The sequence below is a fragment of the Ochotona princeps genome, chromosome 19 (genome assembly GCF_030435755.1).
Source record: "Ochotona princeps isolate mOchPri1 chromosome 19, mOchPri1.hap1, whole genome shotgun sequence".
NCBI lineage: Eukaryota > Metazoa > Chordata > Mammalia > Lagomorpha > Ochotonidae > Ochotona > Ochotona princeps.
The window spans coordinates 30709782-30730134 of record NC_080850.1 but is presented as its reverse complement, the minus strand read 5'-3'; the positions used below and the strand labels follow the sequence as shown (position 1 = coordinate 30730134).

Genomic DNA, 20353 nt, shown 5'->3' with positions numbered 1-20353 from the left:
ATGAATTATTTTTGTTTAGTACCTAGTTATTTTTTTTATAGAGAGTTCTTGCTCATTTAGTTGGTGCTTAATTTACATACTGTGCTTCTTGTACAATGTGATGAGGTTTAGTAAATTTACCAAGAAGTATAATCATCATTATGTGGTTTTAGAAAACCCTTTCTGTCACCCTAAAAGAGCTCTCTCCCTGCTTAGCATTGATCTTCATGTTCACTGCTATAATCCCTGGCAACCGTAACTCCCCTTTTGTCTCTATTAGAGAGTTGCCTTTTTTCTGTAGACTTGATATAATTGAAATTAGCCACTGTGAGGTTTTTTGTCTGAATTTTTTTAACAATATGACGTTTCCGAGATTCATCTGTATTGTAGTATGTATCAGTAGTTGGTTCCTTCCTGTTGCTGAGTTGTTTGAGTTCTCGCTGAACCCTTGAGTTTTCTTTAGAGTAAGTTATTGTACCATCAAAAAGTATATTTCCTCAAAATCATGCTCTGATGCTAGGGTTATTGATAATTATTTTTCAGTTGTCTTGTTTTAGGGGAAATGGTTTTAAGTTTGAAACTTTAAAATAATACACATTTCCTTCATTGTTAACCTCTCAATATGGGTAATGCTATATGGATTCATCATTGTTTCTTTCATAAATAGATTTTATGTGAAGTGTTTTTATTTAAATTCGTAATTGTCTTTTGTCATGTTTGTTTAATGTAATATTCAGGTACAGATGTGTTACTTAATGGAAAATTTTAGAAGATATGTCTTGAAAAAATTATTTCCCTTATGCTTTCATATAGTAAGAGAAATATTTTGCCAACTTGAAAAGCACTCTTGTTTTGCTCTTTAAGTCTCATAGTAACATTTACTAGTATAGTTACTATTGATAATGAACAGTTGTTCGAAATGGGCGGTTAAACTAAGCATTAGAGTTATCCTCAACTCTGTTTGGTGCTCCTTTAGATTTAATGTTGTTAAAAAAATAAATACAATCTAATCAGCTGATTCTTTCCTTTTTATTTTCCTTATGTTGCCTTAATTTTCTTATTTTTCAAAATTCTCCTGTTGTAAAGTCAAGATTTTTTAAAGTCCACATTTTGAATTGGCAGTATCCTAGATTATGCTGTTTCAGACAGATAACTATAGGTTTTAATTGGCCTAACATTGTGTGACTCTTTAAATAGTCCTTCTGCGGCATCTGTTATAAGGGTTTTGAATGGGGTTGGGGGAATCCATATGTGTGGGAGAGGGGAGCGCTTTGTTTTCTCTTTCTTTCTTTTTTTCTTTTTCTCTTTCTTTCTTTTTTTTTTTTTTTTTTTTTTTTTTTTTTAGCATGGCATTTTTTCAAACATTTTTCATGTGCTTAGGTACATCCAAGCAGAAGTCCAGTTCCCTGCAGGTAGCAGATCAGGACCTACTGCCACCTTTTCACCCATACCAGCCTTTGGAATGCATAGTAGAGGAAACTGAAGGCAAGCTGAATGAACTGGGACAAAGAATTAGTGCTATTGAAAAAGCACAGCTTAAATCATTGGAGTTAATTCAAGGTGAACCTCTGAACAAAGATAAGATAGAAGAACTTAAAAAGAACAGAGAAGAGCAAGTCCAGAAGAAGAAGAAAATTCTGAAAGAACTGCAGAAAGTGGAAAGGCAGTTGCAAATGAAAACACAACAGCAATTTACCAAAGAATACTTGGAAACCAAAGGTCAGAAAGATACAGTGTCTCTTCACCACCAGTGCTCTCATAGAGGAGTCTTCCCAGAAGGGGAAGGAGATGGTAGTCTCCCAGAGGATCACTTTTCAGAGTTACCTCAGGTTGACACAATCTTATTTAAAGATACCGATGTTGATGATATGCAGCAGTCTCCACCATCGGCAGAACAAATTGATTTTGTCCCAGTCCAGCCTTTACCATCTCCACAGTGTACCTTTTCCAGTGATATAGGCCCTAACGGGACCAATTCTCTTGAACTTCAGAAAGTATCAGGTAATCAACAGATTGTAGGACAGCCTCAGATTGCTATTACTGGACACGATCAGGGGCTGTTAGTTCAAGAACCAGATGGACTAATGGTGGCAACTCCAGCCCAGACGCTAACCGACACTCTTGATGACCTGATAGCAGGTGGGTTAAGAAATATATCTGTAATCGTTTCTCTTTAATCTCTGTTCCTGATATGTTCCTCCAAAATCAGACTTTGTGCTGTCCCATTTTAGAACTATGTAAAAGTAGTCGTTTATTGTGTTTTGGAAGTGAATTTAACCAAACTCAGTAGCACTAAACACAATAATATGTTTCAAGCTCTTCAATGTTGTCACATTGCAGTTTCCATAACCATTTATGTTAGACCCTTGGTAATAAAGCTACCCTGTGTTATGCTCTGGGTATATCAAAATGGAATTTCTACACTTGATCTTAGCCAAAAGGCCAAGAAGCGATTCAAAATGGAATTTCTTTGTAGAGTTTAGAGGTATTAAGCTTATACATTGATCTTATAAGTTTATTAGATAAATTAAGCTTAATTGAATGAGATGTTCAGACAGAATTAAACATTGCACTTACAGTGTTTGTGATTATAAAATTAAAGCTGATTGACATTACTGCCACTTGGTGATTTAGAGATTAGGATTTTTACATTAACTTTCTTTATGAAAGCACACATATATACCAAATCCATATACACACACCCCTAAACACCAATGTATACTCATATGAAAAGAAAAAAACGAAAGGACTTATAACCTTAAAGTATATGTTTCTGTTTATTGTTGTGTGGAAAATTACAACTAGATATGAAATGAGGTGCACAAGTTTACTTTCCCTTTCATTGTCCTTGCAGCAGTGGGAAAACAGTGCAATTAATCATTTACCTTCCTAAAGATGGCTGGTGATGTATCACCTCCATGAGAGCCCAGTTCAGAAATGCAGCCAGAATGGCTGTTGACAGTGGATGAAGACCAAGAACTAAGATGTAGCTGGAGTGATATTCAAAGGCAGGCCAGTCCTCTGTCTCTTGATTGCAACATTTTTTTCCCTTATTGTTGTCTGTTTCCACTTGTCATTCTCTTCCTCTCCTCTCATCCCTCCTCTCTATCCCAGTTTTCTTTCTTCTTTTGTGAGCTGTTATCTTCCTAATCTTTACTGAATCCTAAAAATGTGGAATAAAATCTCATAAATCAGGAATTTGGGAGGGTATTGTATGGCTTCATTGGCTAAAGAATTGTATCTGGCTTTTAGGCTCCTCTGATGTACAAGGTATTGCTTTGCAGAGGAGGAATGTCTTACTTTCCCTAAAGAAAATTGAATGCTGAGAAATGCTAAAGAATTAGGTTCTTTGAGTTTTTATGCATTCAGTCAGTAGCTACTTACCAGTAGCCTTTTGGCATTGGAGGATGCTATAAATTATTAATTAATCTGTAAAGTATTTATAGTTTTAGTTTCTAATCTAAATAAAAATAGACATTAAAGTGTAAATAATAATTTTGAATAATGATGAAACTGGTGAATGAGAATAGCACTTTTAAGATGTAGGGTCTTTTAAGTATCATAAGAGTTTCAATTCAGTTCTCAATGGGCTGCTATGAAACCTTTCTAACTACTGTTCAACCCAGTTAGACCACCCCCATTTTTTAGTGTTAAAAAAATAGCATTAAAGGGAACTTAAAAGATCAGATTTTATTTCACTGAAGTTGTTAAATTGTAATAATGGCCTTTTATAGAGGTCACATGACACTGTTTAGAAATATGTGGAAGTAGTTATATTTTCAGTGTTCAACATTGTGGTCTCATTTAAAATTAAAAAGCCTTTTTCAAAATCCAACTTTCTCTTAGTTTTAATTTAATCTAAATTAAATCTAGTTCTTATAATTAGAGAATGCTATACATTTTAGGTTTTCTAAGTATTATATAAATTCTATTATATATAATAGCAATAAATTTCTTTAAATTCAGAGTTATTTTCTGTTTATTGCTCTTCTGCTCTTAAAATACTTTTTTATAATGATTAATGTCAGTACTTGCTTGGCTGACTGACTTACCTTATAATATATGATCTTATATGTGTCCTACTTTTCATAGTCTCTGGTAGAATATGTACACCCTTGATTCATGCCATGGTTCCTCAGGTTCTTTTCTTCTGGTAATGAAATTAAGACTTTAGTAGTTAACCATATTAGCAGATGATTCTCAAAATTCAAATTCTAGAAATTTATAAAGTAATATAAAATGATTCAAAGTAGTTATGACTTTTGAACAGTTCTAGAAACATTTAATAAAATTGTATTTCTAATACATAAACAAGTTTGGTTAAAATTCAATTAATATCACTTTTTTGCACTTATCAAATATTTATGATGTACCAGGCTATGTCCTAAATGTTTGATTTGCACTATTTCCTAATATATTAATAATAGTCCTATAAATACCTTTCTTAGCTTTGATATATCTGTTGAAAAACTGAAGTTTAGGGAAATTAAGATGCTAAAAATACAATGATTCAAATTCAGATAAGCCAATTCCAGGTTAAAGAACCTGATATGTAATATGCATTCATCTGATTTAAGTTTAGATTCTAAATTAAAGATACTGTCATTTTAGACTTACAGATTTTGTTAGGTAACAGTTACCTTCATTTTTACATCAAGATTTGACATGCTATTTAAATTTTCATATAGATTTATGACTTTTTGATGTATTATTACTGTTGCATCTTAAAGCCTTTTCATTTTAGAAGTTTTATTTATTTTCTGTTTGAAAGACAGACTTAACAGGGAGAGAAGGAGAGAAAGAGAGACAGCTCCCAGAAAAAGAGAGAAGCTCCCAGTTCTCTTCATGTGAGTGTAGGGACCCAAGCGCTTAGACCATTCATGGCTTTCCCAGGTCATTAACAGGGGGCTGGATCAGAAGTGCAGCAGTCAGAGCTGGAATCTGTGTCCATATAGGATGTCAGTGTCCAGGCAAAGGCATCACTTACTGTATGCCATGGCACCAGCCCTGTTGATAGCTTTTTTAAAAGAAATTGCAAGTATGAGTGGACTTCAGAAAGCTCATGAACAAATTGGAACCTCAAAGTTTATTTTAATGCAAAAATACTATTGGAATCAATTATTACATTTTTCATAGTGTGTATTTTCTATAAAGTTTTTAAAGACCCTTCATATTTTGTTTTAAGTAACTTTGAGACTATAGAGGTTTAAGGAGAAAATAGGATATCCTCACAAATGAGGATGTTGACAATAAAATGTCTTTTGTTTTCTCAAACTGATTTAATATTTATAGACCTTTATTTACATGCTTATGGCTATTTGTTGAAATTACTATTGTATATAACAGTTATAGTAATTAAATATCTTAAAATCTTAAAATGTATCTTACCTGGTCAGTAAGATTTTTTAAATGTGTTATCTTCCATAATGCTTATAAAATTATCTTTCTGCAACTTTATGAAGAGTTTAGTAGAACTCTATGCCTCATTATTCCATCTCCTATTTTTAAGATAATATATAAGTATGATTTGAATTATTTTCTTGTGATAGTCATTTTCAGAGATATGACATTCAGAAACAGGAAACATTTTAAGGTTTATAAAAATATCATAATTTTCTCTTAGTACTGTGTTTATTCCACATGTAACTTTGAAACATCTTGTTGCTTTCTAGTTTTATCTTTTTTATAACTTTTCATTTGTGATTAATTCTGTTAAAGCCGTTTTCAGTGGAATGTTCCTGATTGTCTTTATAATAAGGAAAACAAAGGTATCTAGTATTGTTATTACAACACGTATTTGTTAGTAGAATTGTTAAATACTTTGATACTGGAGCGGTCCAATTAGGCTTTTTTGGAGAGAAGCAAGAACAACAGAGAGGGTGACAAAGAGAGAGATTGTCCATCCATTGGTTCAGTATGGATAGAACTGGGGACACAGCTGAGCCTTTCCAAGACTTTGGACCGTCCTCTGCTGCTTTCCCAAGCCATTAGCAGGGACCTGGATAGGAAGTGAAGCAGCCAGGACTGGCACCCCGTGCTGGCACCTCAGTTGGAGGATTACTATGGTGCACCACCATACTACTGGCCCCTAAAATACATTTTTAAAGCCAATTCTGACGAAGTACTATTCTGGTATAGTGTTTTTTTTTTTTTTTTTTTTTTTTTCATTGGAAAGCCCGATATACAGAGAGGAGGAGAGACAGAGAGGAAGATCTTCCATCCGATGATTCACTCCCCAAGTGAGCCGCAACGGCCGGTGCTGCGCTGATCTGAAGCCGGGAACCTGGAACCTCTTCCGGGTCTCCCACGCGGGTACAGGGTCCCAAGGTATTGGGCCGTCCTCGACTGCTTTCCCAGGCCACAAGCAGGGAGCTGGATGGGAAGTGCAGCTGCCGGAACCAGAACCGGCGCCCGTATGGGATCCCGGCGCGTTCAAGGCGAGGACTTTAGCTGCTAGGCCACGCCGCCGGGCCCATGGTATAGTGTTTTAACTGACTATTTTAATATTTGTTCTTTCATAATGAAAAAAGATTATATGAATAAGCAAAAGAATAAAAAATAAATAGTTCAGTTAATTTGAAGAGTAACAGTATTGTGTACTTTTAATTCACTGACTAAATTTGTTAAGAGATTTATTTATTTATTCATTTATTTATTTATTTATTTTTATTGCAAAGTCAGATATACAAAGAGGAAGAGAGAGAGGAAGATCTTCTATCCGTTGATTCACTCCCCAAGTGGCTGCAATAGCCAGAGCTGTGCCAATCCAAAGCCAGAGACCAGGAGCCTCTTCTTGGTCTCCCATGCAGGTGCAGAATCCAAAGGCTTAAGGCCATTCTTGACTGCTTTGCCAGGCCACAAGCGGGGAGCTGGATGGGAAGTGGGCTGCTAAGATTAGAACCAGCGCCCATATGAGATCCCAGCACATGCAAGGCAAAGACTTTAGACACTGCTACTGCACCGGGACCCACTGAATAAAATGTTGAAGCTTTGCTTTCAATTGTTCAGAATCTGATAGCTGAAATATACACATATATTCCTACTAATTAAATAATTAAACTGTTACTGACAAAAGAAGCTTCAGAGATTTACATTGCTGAAACAATGGGGAGAAAATGGGAAAAGTTCATGTAGAAGCGTAAGTTATTTAACTTAGTGAGTGACATACTAAACACATTCACACTTGCTGTGAACAGTATCCTGGATTTAGTTCTAATCATATCAAAATTCTAGAAACACTTGCAATGTTTACATTTTCCTTTAAGCCCCATGCTTTTGATTAACTTATAATCTGGGTACAAATATAAAATAAAAGGTTATTGCTATTATCAAAGCTTTGTTTTTTCTTGTCTTATTTTTTTTCTGTGTTTTTTCTTACTTACGTAATGTTTTAATAGAACAAATATAGTATTGAAAGTCTCGTAAAATTTCTGACAGCTATATTTATGTAGTACTTCCTGCTCATTGTGTTAGAAGCTTTACATATATTGTCTCCTGGATTACTCACAACATCCTTCTGAGTAGATCCTGTTTCCCCAACATGTGTATCAAACTCCATCTTTTCTGAAGCATAGGGCCTACTCAGAGACAAGAATGACACAATTCCAATTCTGTTTTCAATCATCCAGATTTTTGGGATTTCAAATGTAAAATTCCACTGTCAATTTTTAAAATAATTTAATTTTATTAATTTGTATTATTGTATTTAAAAGTTATATACAGGGCCCGGCGTGATAGCATAGTGGTTAAAGTCCTCACCTTGAATGTGGGGGCAGCCCCACTTCCCATCTAGCTCCCTGCTTGTGGCCTGTGAAAGCAGTCGATGACGGCTCAAAGCTCCTGGCTCCTGGCTTTGGATTGGCTCAACTCCAGCCATTGTGGCCAATTGAGGAGTGAACCATTGGACTGAAGATCTTCCTCTCTGTCTCTCTTCCTCTCTGTATATCTGCCATTCCAATAAAAATAAATAAATCTTTAAAAAAATATAAAAGTTATGTAGAGAAAGGAAAGGCAGAAGGAAAGATCTTTCATCCATTGGCTCATTCTCCAAATGGCCACAACCACCAGAGTTGGGCCAGACTGAAGCCAAGAGTTTCATCCAATGTCCCATGGAGGTGCAAGGGACCTGGGACTTAAGCTGTCTTGCATTTGTAAGGAGCTGGATTGGAAATGGAGTAGCCAGGATGGGAAGCAGATGTTGGTGTCACAGGGGGAGGCTTCAGTCTGCACTCCCACACCACAAGACTTAAACAGTGAATAGAAAGCATATACTCCCTAGTATTGTATCAGATATTCTAGCTTACTTGTCTCTTCCTTATCCCCTTCCACCCTCTTTTTTTTTTCAACAGTGTCCACAGGATATTTTAAACTAATTTTTGCCTTTTACAAAGGAAGATGTAAAACTTATTTTTAATTGGAAATCATTTTTTCCTTATAGATAATATTAACAAAAAGCTACCATATATTGTGTATGCAGTAAATATCAGGCACTGTGTCAAATGTTATACATACAAAAATTTCCTTTGTAGATACTGCAGTCCACATGCTATACAGAAAGAAAATTGAGCTCCAGAGAAATTAAGTTACTTACCCGAGATGAGCGATGATACTGGAATTCAAATGTAGATGCATCGGATCATATTTTATTCATTGTGTTGCTGCTATAGAAATTTCTGTGTTCTGTGTTTTTCTGTGTACTCACACCTTACTGTTTTTAAATGAAATTTAGAAATATATATTTTGTTTTTCAGCTGTGAGTAGCAGAGTACCCACTGGTTCAAACAGTTCTTCTCAAACCACAGATTGTATTACACCTGAATCCTGTTCACAGACTCCAAGCAATGTGGCTTCCCAGTCTATACCCCCTGTGTATCCATCAGTTGACATTGATGCACATGTGAGTATATTCTTTACTTAAATTTATTTTACACATTCTGAATTTTCTTTTTCTGGAAAGGGAAATTACTATATCATCATGAAAAAAAAGAGAAATATTTGCTCTTCAATTGATAACCTTTTTGTAAAAAAAAAATGCCTAGAGGGGAGGGGGAAGGGAGACCCCAGTACATATTAAAAATGTCACTAAACACATATACATGTATATATATAGGGGCCCAACAGGATAGCCTAACGGCTAAAGTCCTTGCCTTAAACACACTGGGATCCTGTACAGGCACCGGTTCTAATCCCGGTGGCCCCACTTTCCATCCAGCTTCCTGCTTGTGGCCTGGGAAAGCAGTCAAGCATGGCCCAAAGGCTTAGGATCCTGCACCCACATGGGAGACCCAGAAGAGGCTCTGGGCTCCTGGCTTTGGATTGGCTCAGCTCTAGCCGTTGCAGCCACTTGGGGAGTAAACCATCAGCTAGAAGATTTTCCTCTTTTTCTCTCCTCCTCTCTGTATATCTGCCTTTCCAATAAAAATAAATAAAGCTTTAAATATGTATATATATATATTTACATATACACACACACACGTATATATACAAAGAGAGAGAGACTGATGTAGCATAGTTAACCCACCCCTATTGTGCCAAAATCTTGTGGGTGCCAGTTAGAGTCCCTACTGCTCCTCTCCCAGTCCAGTTCTTTATTAATATATCTAGGAAAGCAGTGGAAGATGACCTAGGTACTTGGGGCGATGCACCCATATGGGAGCCCCAAATGAAGCTCCTGAGTCGTAGCTTCAGCCTGACCCAGCCCTGGCTTTTGTGGCCAGTTGGGGAGTGAACAAGTGAAGCAACAAATGGAAACTCCCTCTCTCTACTCTGCCTTTTACATAAATAAGCCTTAGAGCTGGTTGGTAGCATACAGGCTCATCCTCCTCCTGTGGCACTGGCATCTCAGATGAAAGCCTGTTCATGTTCCAGTTGTTCCACTTCTGATCCAGCTCCCTATTAATGGCCCGGGCAAGCACCAGAAGATGGCCCAAGTCCTTTGGTCCCTGCACCCATGTGAAAGACACAGGAGCAGCTCTTGGTTCCCAGCTTTAGACTGGCCCTGCTCTGACCAGAGCAGCCATCTAGGGAGTGAAGGCATCAGTGGATGAAGGATCTCTCTGTCTCACCCTCTCTCCCTCTGTGATTCTGACTTTAAAGTGAAATTAATAAATCTTTAAATATATATATACATATGTATTTTATGAAAGTAAATTTTTCTTTTAGACGGAGAGCAATCATGACACAGCATTAACATTGGCTTGTGCGGGCGGTCATGAAGAACTTGTATCTGTACTTATTGCAAGAGATGCTAAAATTGAGCACAGAGATAAAAAAGGTGAGAAATAAAATGAGTGAATTTAAACAGCTTCATCCTTTTCACTGTCAGTAAGGCAGTAAGACTATCTCAGTGATAATATGTATGTGCCTGTTAGGGATATCCAGAATTGTTGATCTGTTAGGCAAATAATTCTGCAGAAATTCAAAAACTCAACAGTCATCAGGAAGGAAGATAAATGTGTGACTGCTATTCTCTTTAACCAAAAGTAGTTCATATAGAAATGGCAAAGCTCATTACAGGATATGAACTGTAATAGTTTTTATTGACTTAGCATTTTATTTTGATTTAGGTTTCACACCACTGATCCTGGCTGCAACAGCAGGGCATGTTGGGGTTGTTGAAATTCTTTTGGATAAAGGTGGAGATATAGAAGCACAGTCTGAGCGAACGAAAGATACTCCACTTTCATTGGCATGTTCTGGTGGACGTCAGGAGGTATGTTAATGTTGATTTTAATTTTATAACTTTTATTATATTTTTCAGTATGCATAAATCTTACATGAGTAAGGTTTACATTATTTTGACACATTTTGTATACTTTCAGAGAAATGGAGTTATGTTGAATGGGAATAAGAAATTCTCTTTGGATGAATCTGTTTCTTACATTTAGGTCCAAATAAAAAATTCTCTTTATATTTATTGAATTTGAATGAATCCTAGTACTAATCATTTGATGTGCAAATCTGTTGCCTAAAAATTCAGATAGTGTAGCTTCTTGTGATTTCAGTGTAATTGGGATTTCAAAGTTCTCAGGCTCCCAATGAAATTGAACTTGTTTTTCTAACGTTAATATTGTAAGATTCAGGGCCAATGTAATGTCAGAAATTTAGAAAAACTTGAAAGTTCTGTTTCCTTGTGTTCATTGTAAAGTTGACTGTTCAGTATAACCTGACTTTATCTGTTAATATTTTACTTTACAGGTAGTAGACTTACTGCTGGCTCGAGGTGCAAATAAAGAACATAGGAATGTGTCTGATTATACGCCACTGAGTCTGGCTGCATCTGGAGGATATGTTAATATCATAAAGATTCTCCTTAATGCTGGGGCCGAAATTAATTCAAGGTATCACCTGTGCATTGATTTTATTACTCATGATTAGTTACCACTTTGAAGTTGGTGTCTTCTGAACTTTGAATTGATACCATTTTGAGTTAAGATAGTACTAAAGTTATGAAGTTAGTAGTTCGTATAATGTGCTTGTAAGTAATCTCAGCATATCTTAATAATCTGCTTTTAATAGGTGTTATTTCAAAAAGTACTTTGTTTCATGTAGTTTGAAGTTTATGACCCCTAAGTGGAAATTGTGTTTTAAGTTGTGTGATGTTTCTGTTCCTTACTGCTGATCTAACTCAGCTGGGGAAACATTCAGCCCTTTAGCACTATGATGCACACCAAGTATTTGGTCAGGTCTAGTCAAACCAGCAAGGGAAGTGGACAGGACTCAAAATCAGATAATGCTGTAGCAGGTTGAATTTTAAACTGATAACTTTGTCAGTGACAGATGTTATAAATATCAAAATGACCTTTGGCAGAAAAAGTTCCCCTATTCCTGTAAATAGATTAAATGTGTACATTGGTTATAAACATCTTTAAATGAATATTTTTATCTTTAATGTTAATTTTACAGCAAGTATAGGTAACATATTGCCATTTTCTAAGCACATTTTCCCTCTTAGGACTGGGAGTAAACTAGGAATTTCTCCCCTGATGTTGGCTGCAATGAATGGACATGTTCCTGCAGTGAAACTGCTCCTTGATATGGGTTCAGACATTAATGCCCAGATAGAGACAAACCGGAACACAGCCCTCACCCTGGCCTGTTTCCAGGGCCGAGCCGAAGTAGTGAGTTTGCTTCTGGACCGAAAAGCCAATGTTGAACACAGGGCAAAGGTAAGCATTTTATGTCTTGTCAGCTATTTCAAATAAATTTCTAGCCAAAAAAAAAAAATGTGACATTTCATTCTAACTGAATATAGTTTTTACTTTCACTTATTTTTGGAAACTTATTTACTGGGGACAGTATTGTGGTATAGTAGATTAAACTTCCACCTACGATGCCAGCATTTGATGTTTGTGTCCTGGCCACTCCACTTCCAGTCCAGCTCCCTGCTAGGGCACCTGGAAAGCAACTCAAGATAGTCTAGTCCATAGGCTTCTGCACTCACACGGGAGAACTCTGAGAGGCTCCTAGCTCCTACCTTCATTGGTTGTTGTCACCATTTGGACAGTGAACCAGTAGATAAAGATGTCTCTTCCCTCTTTCTTCTCTTTGTAAATCAGCCTTTCAAGTAAACTGAATAAGATAAAATATTTATGTACGTATTTGAAAGGCCAAGTTACAGCAAGAAGAGACACAAAGAGATCATCCATCCAGTGGTTAACTCTCCAGCTGGTTGCAATGGCCAGAGCTAAGCTATGAGAGACGAGGAATTCCATCTTAGTCTTCCATGCAGATGACAAGGGCCACAGCCTAAGTGGCAGTTGGAATGCCTACGTCCTAAACTTGAGTATCTGGTTTAGTCTTGGCTGTTCTGCTTTTAATCCAGCTTCCTTCTGGTACATGCTGGGTGGCGACAGATGATGCTCAAGTACTTGGGTTTCTGCCACCCATGTGGGAGACCCAGATTTGGCTTCTTTCTCCTGGCTTTGGTCTGGTCCAGGTTTGGCTGGCAGAGTCATTCAGAGAGTGGACTAGCAAATGAAAGATTTCTGTCGCTCTACATTTCAAATAACATGAAAATAAATAAGTAACATTTTTTGAAAAGATATTTAAAGAGGGCCTGGCATGGTAACCTAGCAGCTAAAGTCCTTGCCTTGCATGCATCGGGATCCCATATGGGCAAAGGTACGTATCCCAGCAGCTCCACTTCCCATCCTGCTCCCTGCTTGTGGCCTGGGAAAGCAGTCGAGGACAGCCCAAAGCCTTGGGACCCTGCACCTGTGTGAGAGACCTGGAAGAGGTTTCAGGCTCCTGGCTTTGGATCGGTGCAGCTGCAGCATTGCAGCCATTTGGGAAGTGAATCATGGGAGGGAAGATCTTTCTGTCTCTTCTCTGTGCATCTGACTTTCCAATAAAAAAAAGATAAAATAAATCTTTTTTAAAAAAATATTTAAAGAGATTGTGTAATTTAGTTATGTAAATTGCTGATTTGAACAGACTGGTCTGACCCCATTAATGGAAGCTGCTTCTGGAGGATATGCTGAGGTTGGCCGAGTTCTCCTGGATAAAGGAGCAGATGTCAATGCGCCACCGGTGCCGTCCTCCAGGGACACTGCTCTTACCATAGCAGCAGACAAAGGCCACTACAAGTTCTGTGAGCTCCTGATTAGTAGGTGAGTCACCTTCTATTAGTATATACAGAACTTCCAGTGGTCTCTTTCACTTTTTAGAATCTATAAAATTAATAAAATTATTTAACATTTTCAAAGCAAATACTCTGTTATTTTGTAAAATAACTAAGTAACAAAATATAGCAGAGAAAACTAAAAAAAAATGTCAACCACTTCTTGTCTGAAAACGAACTATATAAACATTCTTTGCTTCCAGGGGAGCTCACATTGATGTTCGTAACAAGAAGGGAAATACGCCTCTTTGGCTGGCTTCCAGTGGTGGGCATTTTGATGTAGTTCAGTTGTTAGTACAAGCTGGTGCTGAAGTGGATGCAGCAGATAACCGGAAAATCACACCACTCATGTCAGCATTCCGCAAGGTAATTGAGGTGGAGGGCAAAAGAAAATGTAATCACTTTAAATTCATTGTAGTTGAAACTGTATCAGAGAGGTAAGTTGATTTCGAAGAAGTGGTTATTGCTTATTTGTATTCTTCAGGGGGCAGACCTCAGACCAATATGAAAGTTCGTTATCAATAGCTTTGTTGTTACAATATTTGGTATCTTGACTGTTTTTGTTATATTGTTTTACTTCAAATGTGTAGGCTTTAAGAAAAGCTATTATATGCCATTAGATGTTTTCTTTATCCAAGGAAGAACAAAAAGGAGTGTACAGGAATAACAGCTTACTATGTGTCCTATTTGAACATATAAAGACTCATTTATATGTTAAAGACTGTTGTACTTTTTAAGCTTTTCCACTGCAATTATTGATAAATTATCTCCTCTCCTTCCCTCTCTCTGCCTGCCCCTGCCCCAGATATAGGAGAAAAGGGAAGAAAATGAAAATTGGAAGGATTTGTCCCACAAATCCTTCCCCCATACCTGAATCCTCTGCACCCTCTGCAGTGGTGCTCATGGACATGCATGTAAACAACATCAAAACTAAAATAAAATTTAAAACATGATAAATGATACAGCATTTAGCATCCTACAAAACTGTATAATACAGTTCATGTTGATCCCAAGCCAATCATGGTACCTTCTCTTCTCACTGCACTTTGAAATTACTAACCTAGAATACACTAAATTTATAACTGCCTCAGCCTTTGCTCATAGCTTTTCTTTTCCTGAAATATTCTCCCTTCCTCTTTATCTGGCTGACTTCTCTAATCTTAACCTTTGTATTTTGTATTGTTTGTGTTTGCCCTTTTTTTTTAATTGGTTAGTGCTATTTTTTTAAGCTTTATTTATTTTTAAAATTTTTATTGGAAAGACAGATTCTAGAAGTAGGGATGGAAGGAAGGGAGGAGGAAAGAGAAAAAAAGAAAAGAGATAAAAAGAAAAGAAGAAGCAAGTGTTCTATCAGATTTGGGTCATATGGTTTAGAAAACTGTGCTATCTGTCTCCATTCACTTAGTAAGAAAAAGCCAAATTAATGTTTTGAAATCTAGCAACTCCTCTTCGCTTTAACTAGTTTTCTTTTTATACTCAGTTTTATTTCAAACTACCAATTTTTTTTATCGATGGGTTTTTTCTAGGAAATTATATTTATCTTAACAGTTTTTTCTTTAAATGCAAAGTAAATTGATTAAATTCAAGACAATATTCTATTCTCTTTTTATACACTAAACACTATTATTTTGGAGAACTGATTATTGCTTATTTGTATTCTTCATTTAATTTAGTAAAATCTGTTCCTTCTTAAAACTTAAGTTTTTAAGAATAGGAACAGAGTTTCACGGTTGTTTTTGTGCTTTTTTTTTGCTCTCCTCACAGGGTCATGTCAAAGTTGTTCAGTATTTGGTGAAGGAAGTCAATCAGTTTCCTTCTGATATAGAATGCATGAGATACATAGCAACAATTACAGATAAGGTAAGTAAAATATGCTACTGAAGCACAATTTTCTTTGTGAATTGTATGCCACATTTTTTTTAAAATTTATTTATTTTCATTGGAAAGGCGGATATACAGAAAGGGCAGACAGAGAGGAAGATCTTCAGTCTGATGGTTCACTCCCCAAGCGGCCACAACGGCTGGAGCTGAGCCAATCCAAAGCCAGGAGCCTCCTTCAGGTCTCCCACATGGGTGCAGGGTCCCAAAGCTTTGGGCCCTCCTCAACTGCATTCCCAGGCCACCCAGAGCTGGATAGGAAGCTGGGCTGCCGGGTTAGAACTGGCACCCACATGGGATACTGGCGCGTTCAAGGCGAAGACCTTAACCACTACACTATCGTGCTGGGCCCTGTATGCCACATTTTAATTAAGTGGTTTGAAATTTCCTTCTTACAATGAACCATGATCATAGAGACTATAACCAAGGTTTATTTCTAAACCATTTGTTTAAGTTTTCTAAGAACATAAGTTATTTTTTTCTTAAGAAAAGATTTTCTTATTTTATTGAAAGATTAATATATGACTAGACTCAAAAAACCATGACCCCCTAAAAAAAGAAGGTTTAGTGAATTTTCAGTTGTTTGAGGCTTAGTATTTGGGAACATGCTGATCAGCTCAACTCTCATTTGAATTCATGCATTATGTGATTTTGTACTTCTGTGTTTCCATTTTCTCATGTAGGAACTACTGAAAAAATGTCACCAATGTGTTGAGACTATTGTGAAGGCTAAAGACCAACAGGCTGCAGAAGCAAATAAGAATGCAAGTATTCTTTTAAAGGAACTTGATCTGGAAAAGGTGAGTGGAGAAATAATTTTTCTCATTAGAAATTGTTGAAAGTCGGCTAAAGGGATTAGCAGTTGAGTTGTTCACATAGTATGTCAGAGTGTCCTGGTTCTGCTCCTGCTTCCTGCTAATGCGCACCTGGGAGGCCATCGGTGATGGGTGAAGTAGTTGGACTCCTAACACCAAAATGAAAGATCTGTATGGGGTTCCTGGCTCATAGCTACAGTCTGGCCCAGGCTTGGCCCTTGCAGGCATCTGGGGAGTGAACCAGCAGATGGGTTCACAGGCTGAATTAAAAATACATTTTTTTGTAAGATTTATTTTTATTGGGAAAGCAGATTTCGAGAGGGAAGGAGAGGCAGAGGAAAAGGTCTTCCATCTATCGGTTCACTCCCCAAATGACAACAACCGGAGCTGAGCCAATCCAAAGCTGGGAACCAGGAAGTTCTTCCGGTCTCCCTCTTGGGTGCAAGATCCCAAGGGTTTAAGCCATCATCGAATGCTTTCCCAGGCCACAAGCACAGAGCTGGATGGGAAGTGGAGCAGCCAGACACAAACTGGTGCCCATATGGGATCTGGCACATGCAGGGCGAGGATTTAGTCACTGAGACATCACACTGTGTCCAAATTAAAAATATATTTAGGGCCCGGTGCCGTGGCCTAGCAGCTAAAGTCCTCGCCTTGAAAGCCCCGGGATCCCATATGGGCGCCGGTTCTAATCCCGGCAGCTCCACTTCCCATCTAGCTCCCTGCTTGTGGCCTGGGAAAGCAGTTGAGGACGGCCCAATGCATTGGGACACTGCACCCGCGTGGGAGACCCGGAAGAGGTTCCAGGTTCCCAGCTTCGGATCGGCGCGCATGGGCCTGTTGCGGCTCACTTGGGGAGTGAATCATCGGACTGAAGATCTTCCTCTCTCCTCCTCTGTGTATATCTGGCTGTAATAAAAATAAATAAATCTTTAAAAAAAAAACAAAAATATATTTAAAAAATAAAGTTAAAATTATTTTGCTAAAAGCAGAAGAAAAGATTTCTTATAAATCAATGAGAGTGGGGCCCAACGCGATAACATAATGGTTAAGGTCCTCGCCTTGAACCCGCCAGGATCCCATATGGATGCCGGTTCTAATCCCAGCCGCTCCACTTCCCATCCAGCTCCCTGCTTGTGGCCTGGGAAAGCAGTTGAGGATGGTCCAAAGCCTTGGGACCCTGCACCTGCGTGGGAGATCCAGAAAGAAGTTCTGGCTCCTGGCTTTGGATCGGCACAGCACCGGCCATTGTGGCCGCTTGAGGAGTGGATCATGGGAGGGAAGATCTTCCTCTCTGTCTCTCCTCCTCTCTGTACATCTGCCTTTCCAATAAAATAAATAAATCTTAAAATAAATAAATAAATAAGAGTAAAAAGATAACAGAAAAAAATAATCAAATAGGTTGGCAATTCACATGCAAAAAAAGATAAACAGCCAACAAGTAGATGGAGAATGCTCTACTTTAGAGTTTATAAATAAATGACTGCATAGTAGGCGTACAAAATATTTTTCTCTCCATTTGACAAAACTTAAATTTTTAAGGTTTGTAATGTTAATGTCAAGGCTGTAGAAAAATAAGCATTGTAATACAATTTCTGATGTGTAAATCAATAAAGTTACTGGAGTTGATTTGACAAATGAAGCCATAAAACGGATGTAAACTCTTACTTCCAACTGTTTCATTTTTAGTAATTTAATTAGGTGAATAATAAGACAAATGCTAAAAGTAAATTTATGAGAACACTCGTCATCAAATGCTTATAATAGTGAATAAGATAACATTAAATAAATGCTAGTATTCTTATGATGAACGTGATTATAGTTTAGGAAGAAAAACAATCTATATTAATTTTAAAATGAAGTGGAGTTTGAAGTTAGATAATACTAATGTTCAATGCTTATGTGTATTTCTATAATTACCCAGGTATATGGTCAGCAGTTCCCTATATAGCCAGTTCCCTGCATAGCCTCTTATGCCAACAAATTAATGTCATGATACAATTATAGTCTCTTTTTTAACCATTTAAGATACAAAAGCAAATTTTAGCTTTTGAGTCCTACAAAAACAGATATCAGACTTGATTTGTTAGTAAGGCCATAGTTTGCTCATTCCTAATTTAAGTTTTAAAAAATAGATTTATTTATTTTTATAGAATAGCAGACTTACAGAGAGAAGGACATACAGACAGAAAAATCTATTCACTGGTTCACTCCCCAAGTAGCCACAACGCCCAGAGCCAAGCCGATCTGAAATCAGGCGATTCCTCCAGGTCTTTCTAACAAATGCAAGCTTCCAAGGCTTTGAGCCATCCTCCACTGCCTTCCCACATCTCAGCCAAGGAGCTGGAACAGCCAGAACATAAGCCAGAACCCATATGGGATCCAAGTATGGATTTAGTCACTAGGCCATTGCACCAGGCTCCAACAGATAAGCATTTTTTAAAGGTTTATTTATTTTTATTGGAAAATCAGATACAGAGAGAGGAGGAGAGACAGAGAGGAAGATCTTCCACCCAATGATTTACTCCCCAAGTGACTGTAGCAGCCTGAGCTGAGCTGATCCAAAGTCAGGAGCTCCGTTTGGGTCTCCCACATGGGTGGAGGGTCCCAAGACTTTGGGCCGTCATTGACTGCTTTCCCAGGCCACAAGCCGGGAGCTGGAATGGAAAATGGACCAGCTGGGATACGAACCAACACTCATATGGGATCCTGGAGCATGCAAGGAAAGGACTTTAGCCACTAGGCTACCGTGCTGGGCCCAAGCTAGATTCTGTGTTGTTGTTAAGCCAGTTAAGTGACTGCCTGCAACACCAGCATCCCATTGCAGCACAGGATTGAGTCCTAGTTGCTCCATTTCCTCCATCTGATAAAAAAATTACCAAACGATCCAACATTCCATCTCAAATATACCCAAGAGAAATGAAATATGTTTATATAAAAACTTAACCTGCTTCTATCCATAGCAGCATTAATCATAAAAGTCAAAAAGTAGAAACAACTCAACTCTCCTCCTTTCTGTATATCTGACTTTGCAATAAAAGTAAATACATCTTTAAAAAAAAATCTACCTTGTCTTTCAAACTGTCACATTCCTACTAAAATTGTATACTTTATTTGTAGTCGAGAGAAGAGAGCAGAAAGCAGGCTCTTGCAGCTAAAAGAGAAAAAAGAAAAGAAAAGAGAAAAAAGAAAAAAGAAGAACAGAAAAGGAAACAGGAGGAAGATGAGGAAAACAAGCCTAAGGAAAATTCAGAACTACCAGAGGATGAAGATGAAGAGGAGAACGATGAAGATGGTAAGTAGCAGCCTAGTCACCTATCTAAATTAATTACCAAATGCTTTGTAATCTTCATTTTGAGTGTTTTTTTGCTCTAAATAACTCTGGTTAGATTTTATGCAGCAGAGAAGTAACTCTGATAGTAAGAGTTTCTAAATGCTTTTTGTTATTCCTCACAGAGAAAAGAGGAAGACAATCACATAATTTGAAGCTTCATTATAATTTAAGTAACCTTGTAAAATACGGTGGATATACTAAGAGTAATAAAGTAAAAGATCTGCCAGCTTTTCTTTACCCTTAATTAGAAACTAGAGGAATATGTAGTCATTAATTAGTTGGTTAATTAAAATAAATTTTAAGCAAAGGATCTGGCTTTACGCTATACAGGACAGATATGTTGATACAAGCTAGAAGTGATTATTTTCAAAGAATTGTATATTTTCATATCTGCCAATGATTGTAGTAGGTAAATGATTTTGCTCAACTTAGATTCTATTTAAAGGCGGCACAGTAGCCTAGTGGCTAAAGCCTTGCATCAACCAGGATCCCATATGGGCACTGGTTCATGTCCCAGCTGCTCTACTTCCTATCCAGCTCCGAGCTTGTGGCCTGGGAAAGTAGTAGAGGACAGCACAAAGCCTTGGGACCCTGCGTCCATGTGGGAAACCCAGAGAAGGCTCTAGGCTCCTTGCTTCGGATCTGCTCAGCACCAGCCATTGCAACTACGTGCGGAGTGAATCAATGGATGGAAGATCTTCCTCTCTTTCTCTTCTTCTCTATATA

At 37.5% G+C, this 20353-nt stretch overlaps 1 protein-coding gene and 1 pseudogene across 11 annotated transcripts in view; one reads left to right on the top strand and one right to left on the bottom strand.

The window, feature by feature from the left end:
• ANKHD1 (ankyrin repeat and KH domain containing 1) overlaps positions 1-20353 on the top strand; it is a 117591-nt gene that overhangs the window by 75774 nt on the left and 21464 nt on the right. For 10 of the 11 annotated variants that reach the window (XM_058677231.1, XM_058677232.1, XM_058677227.1 and 7 more), the window contains 11 exons: positions 1360-2118; positions 8730-8875; positions 10141-10252; positions 10545-10690; positions 11176-11318; positions 11933-12146; positions 13414-13589; positions 13804-13966; positions 15365-15460; positions 16162-16278; positions 19414-19588. In XM_058677231.1, the coding sequence (XP_058533214.1) occupies positions 1360-2118; positions 8730-8875; positions 10141-10252; positions 10545-10690; positions 11176-11318; positions 11933-12146; positions 13414-13589; positions 13804-13966; positions 15365-15460; positions 16162-16278; positions 19414-19588 (2247 nt within the window). The remainder of the gene's footprint in view (positions 1-1359; positions 2119-8729; positions 8876-10140; positions 10253-10544; positions 10691-11175; positions 11319-11932; positions 12147-13413; positions 13590-13803; positions 13967-15364; positions 15461-16161; positions 16279-19413; positions 19589-20353) is intronic. The other variant, XM_058677233.1, reaches the window with a different exon arrangement.
• Positions 2221-2433, bottom strand: LOC118760149 (U2 spliceosomal RNA; annotated as a pseudogene).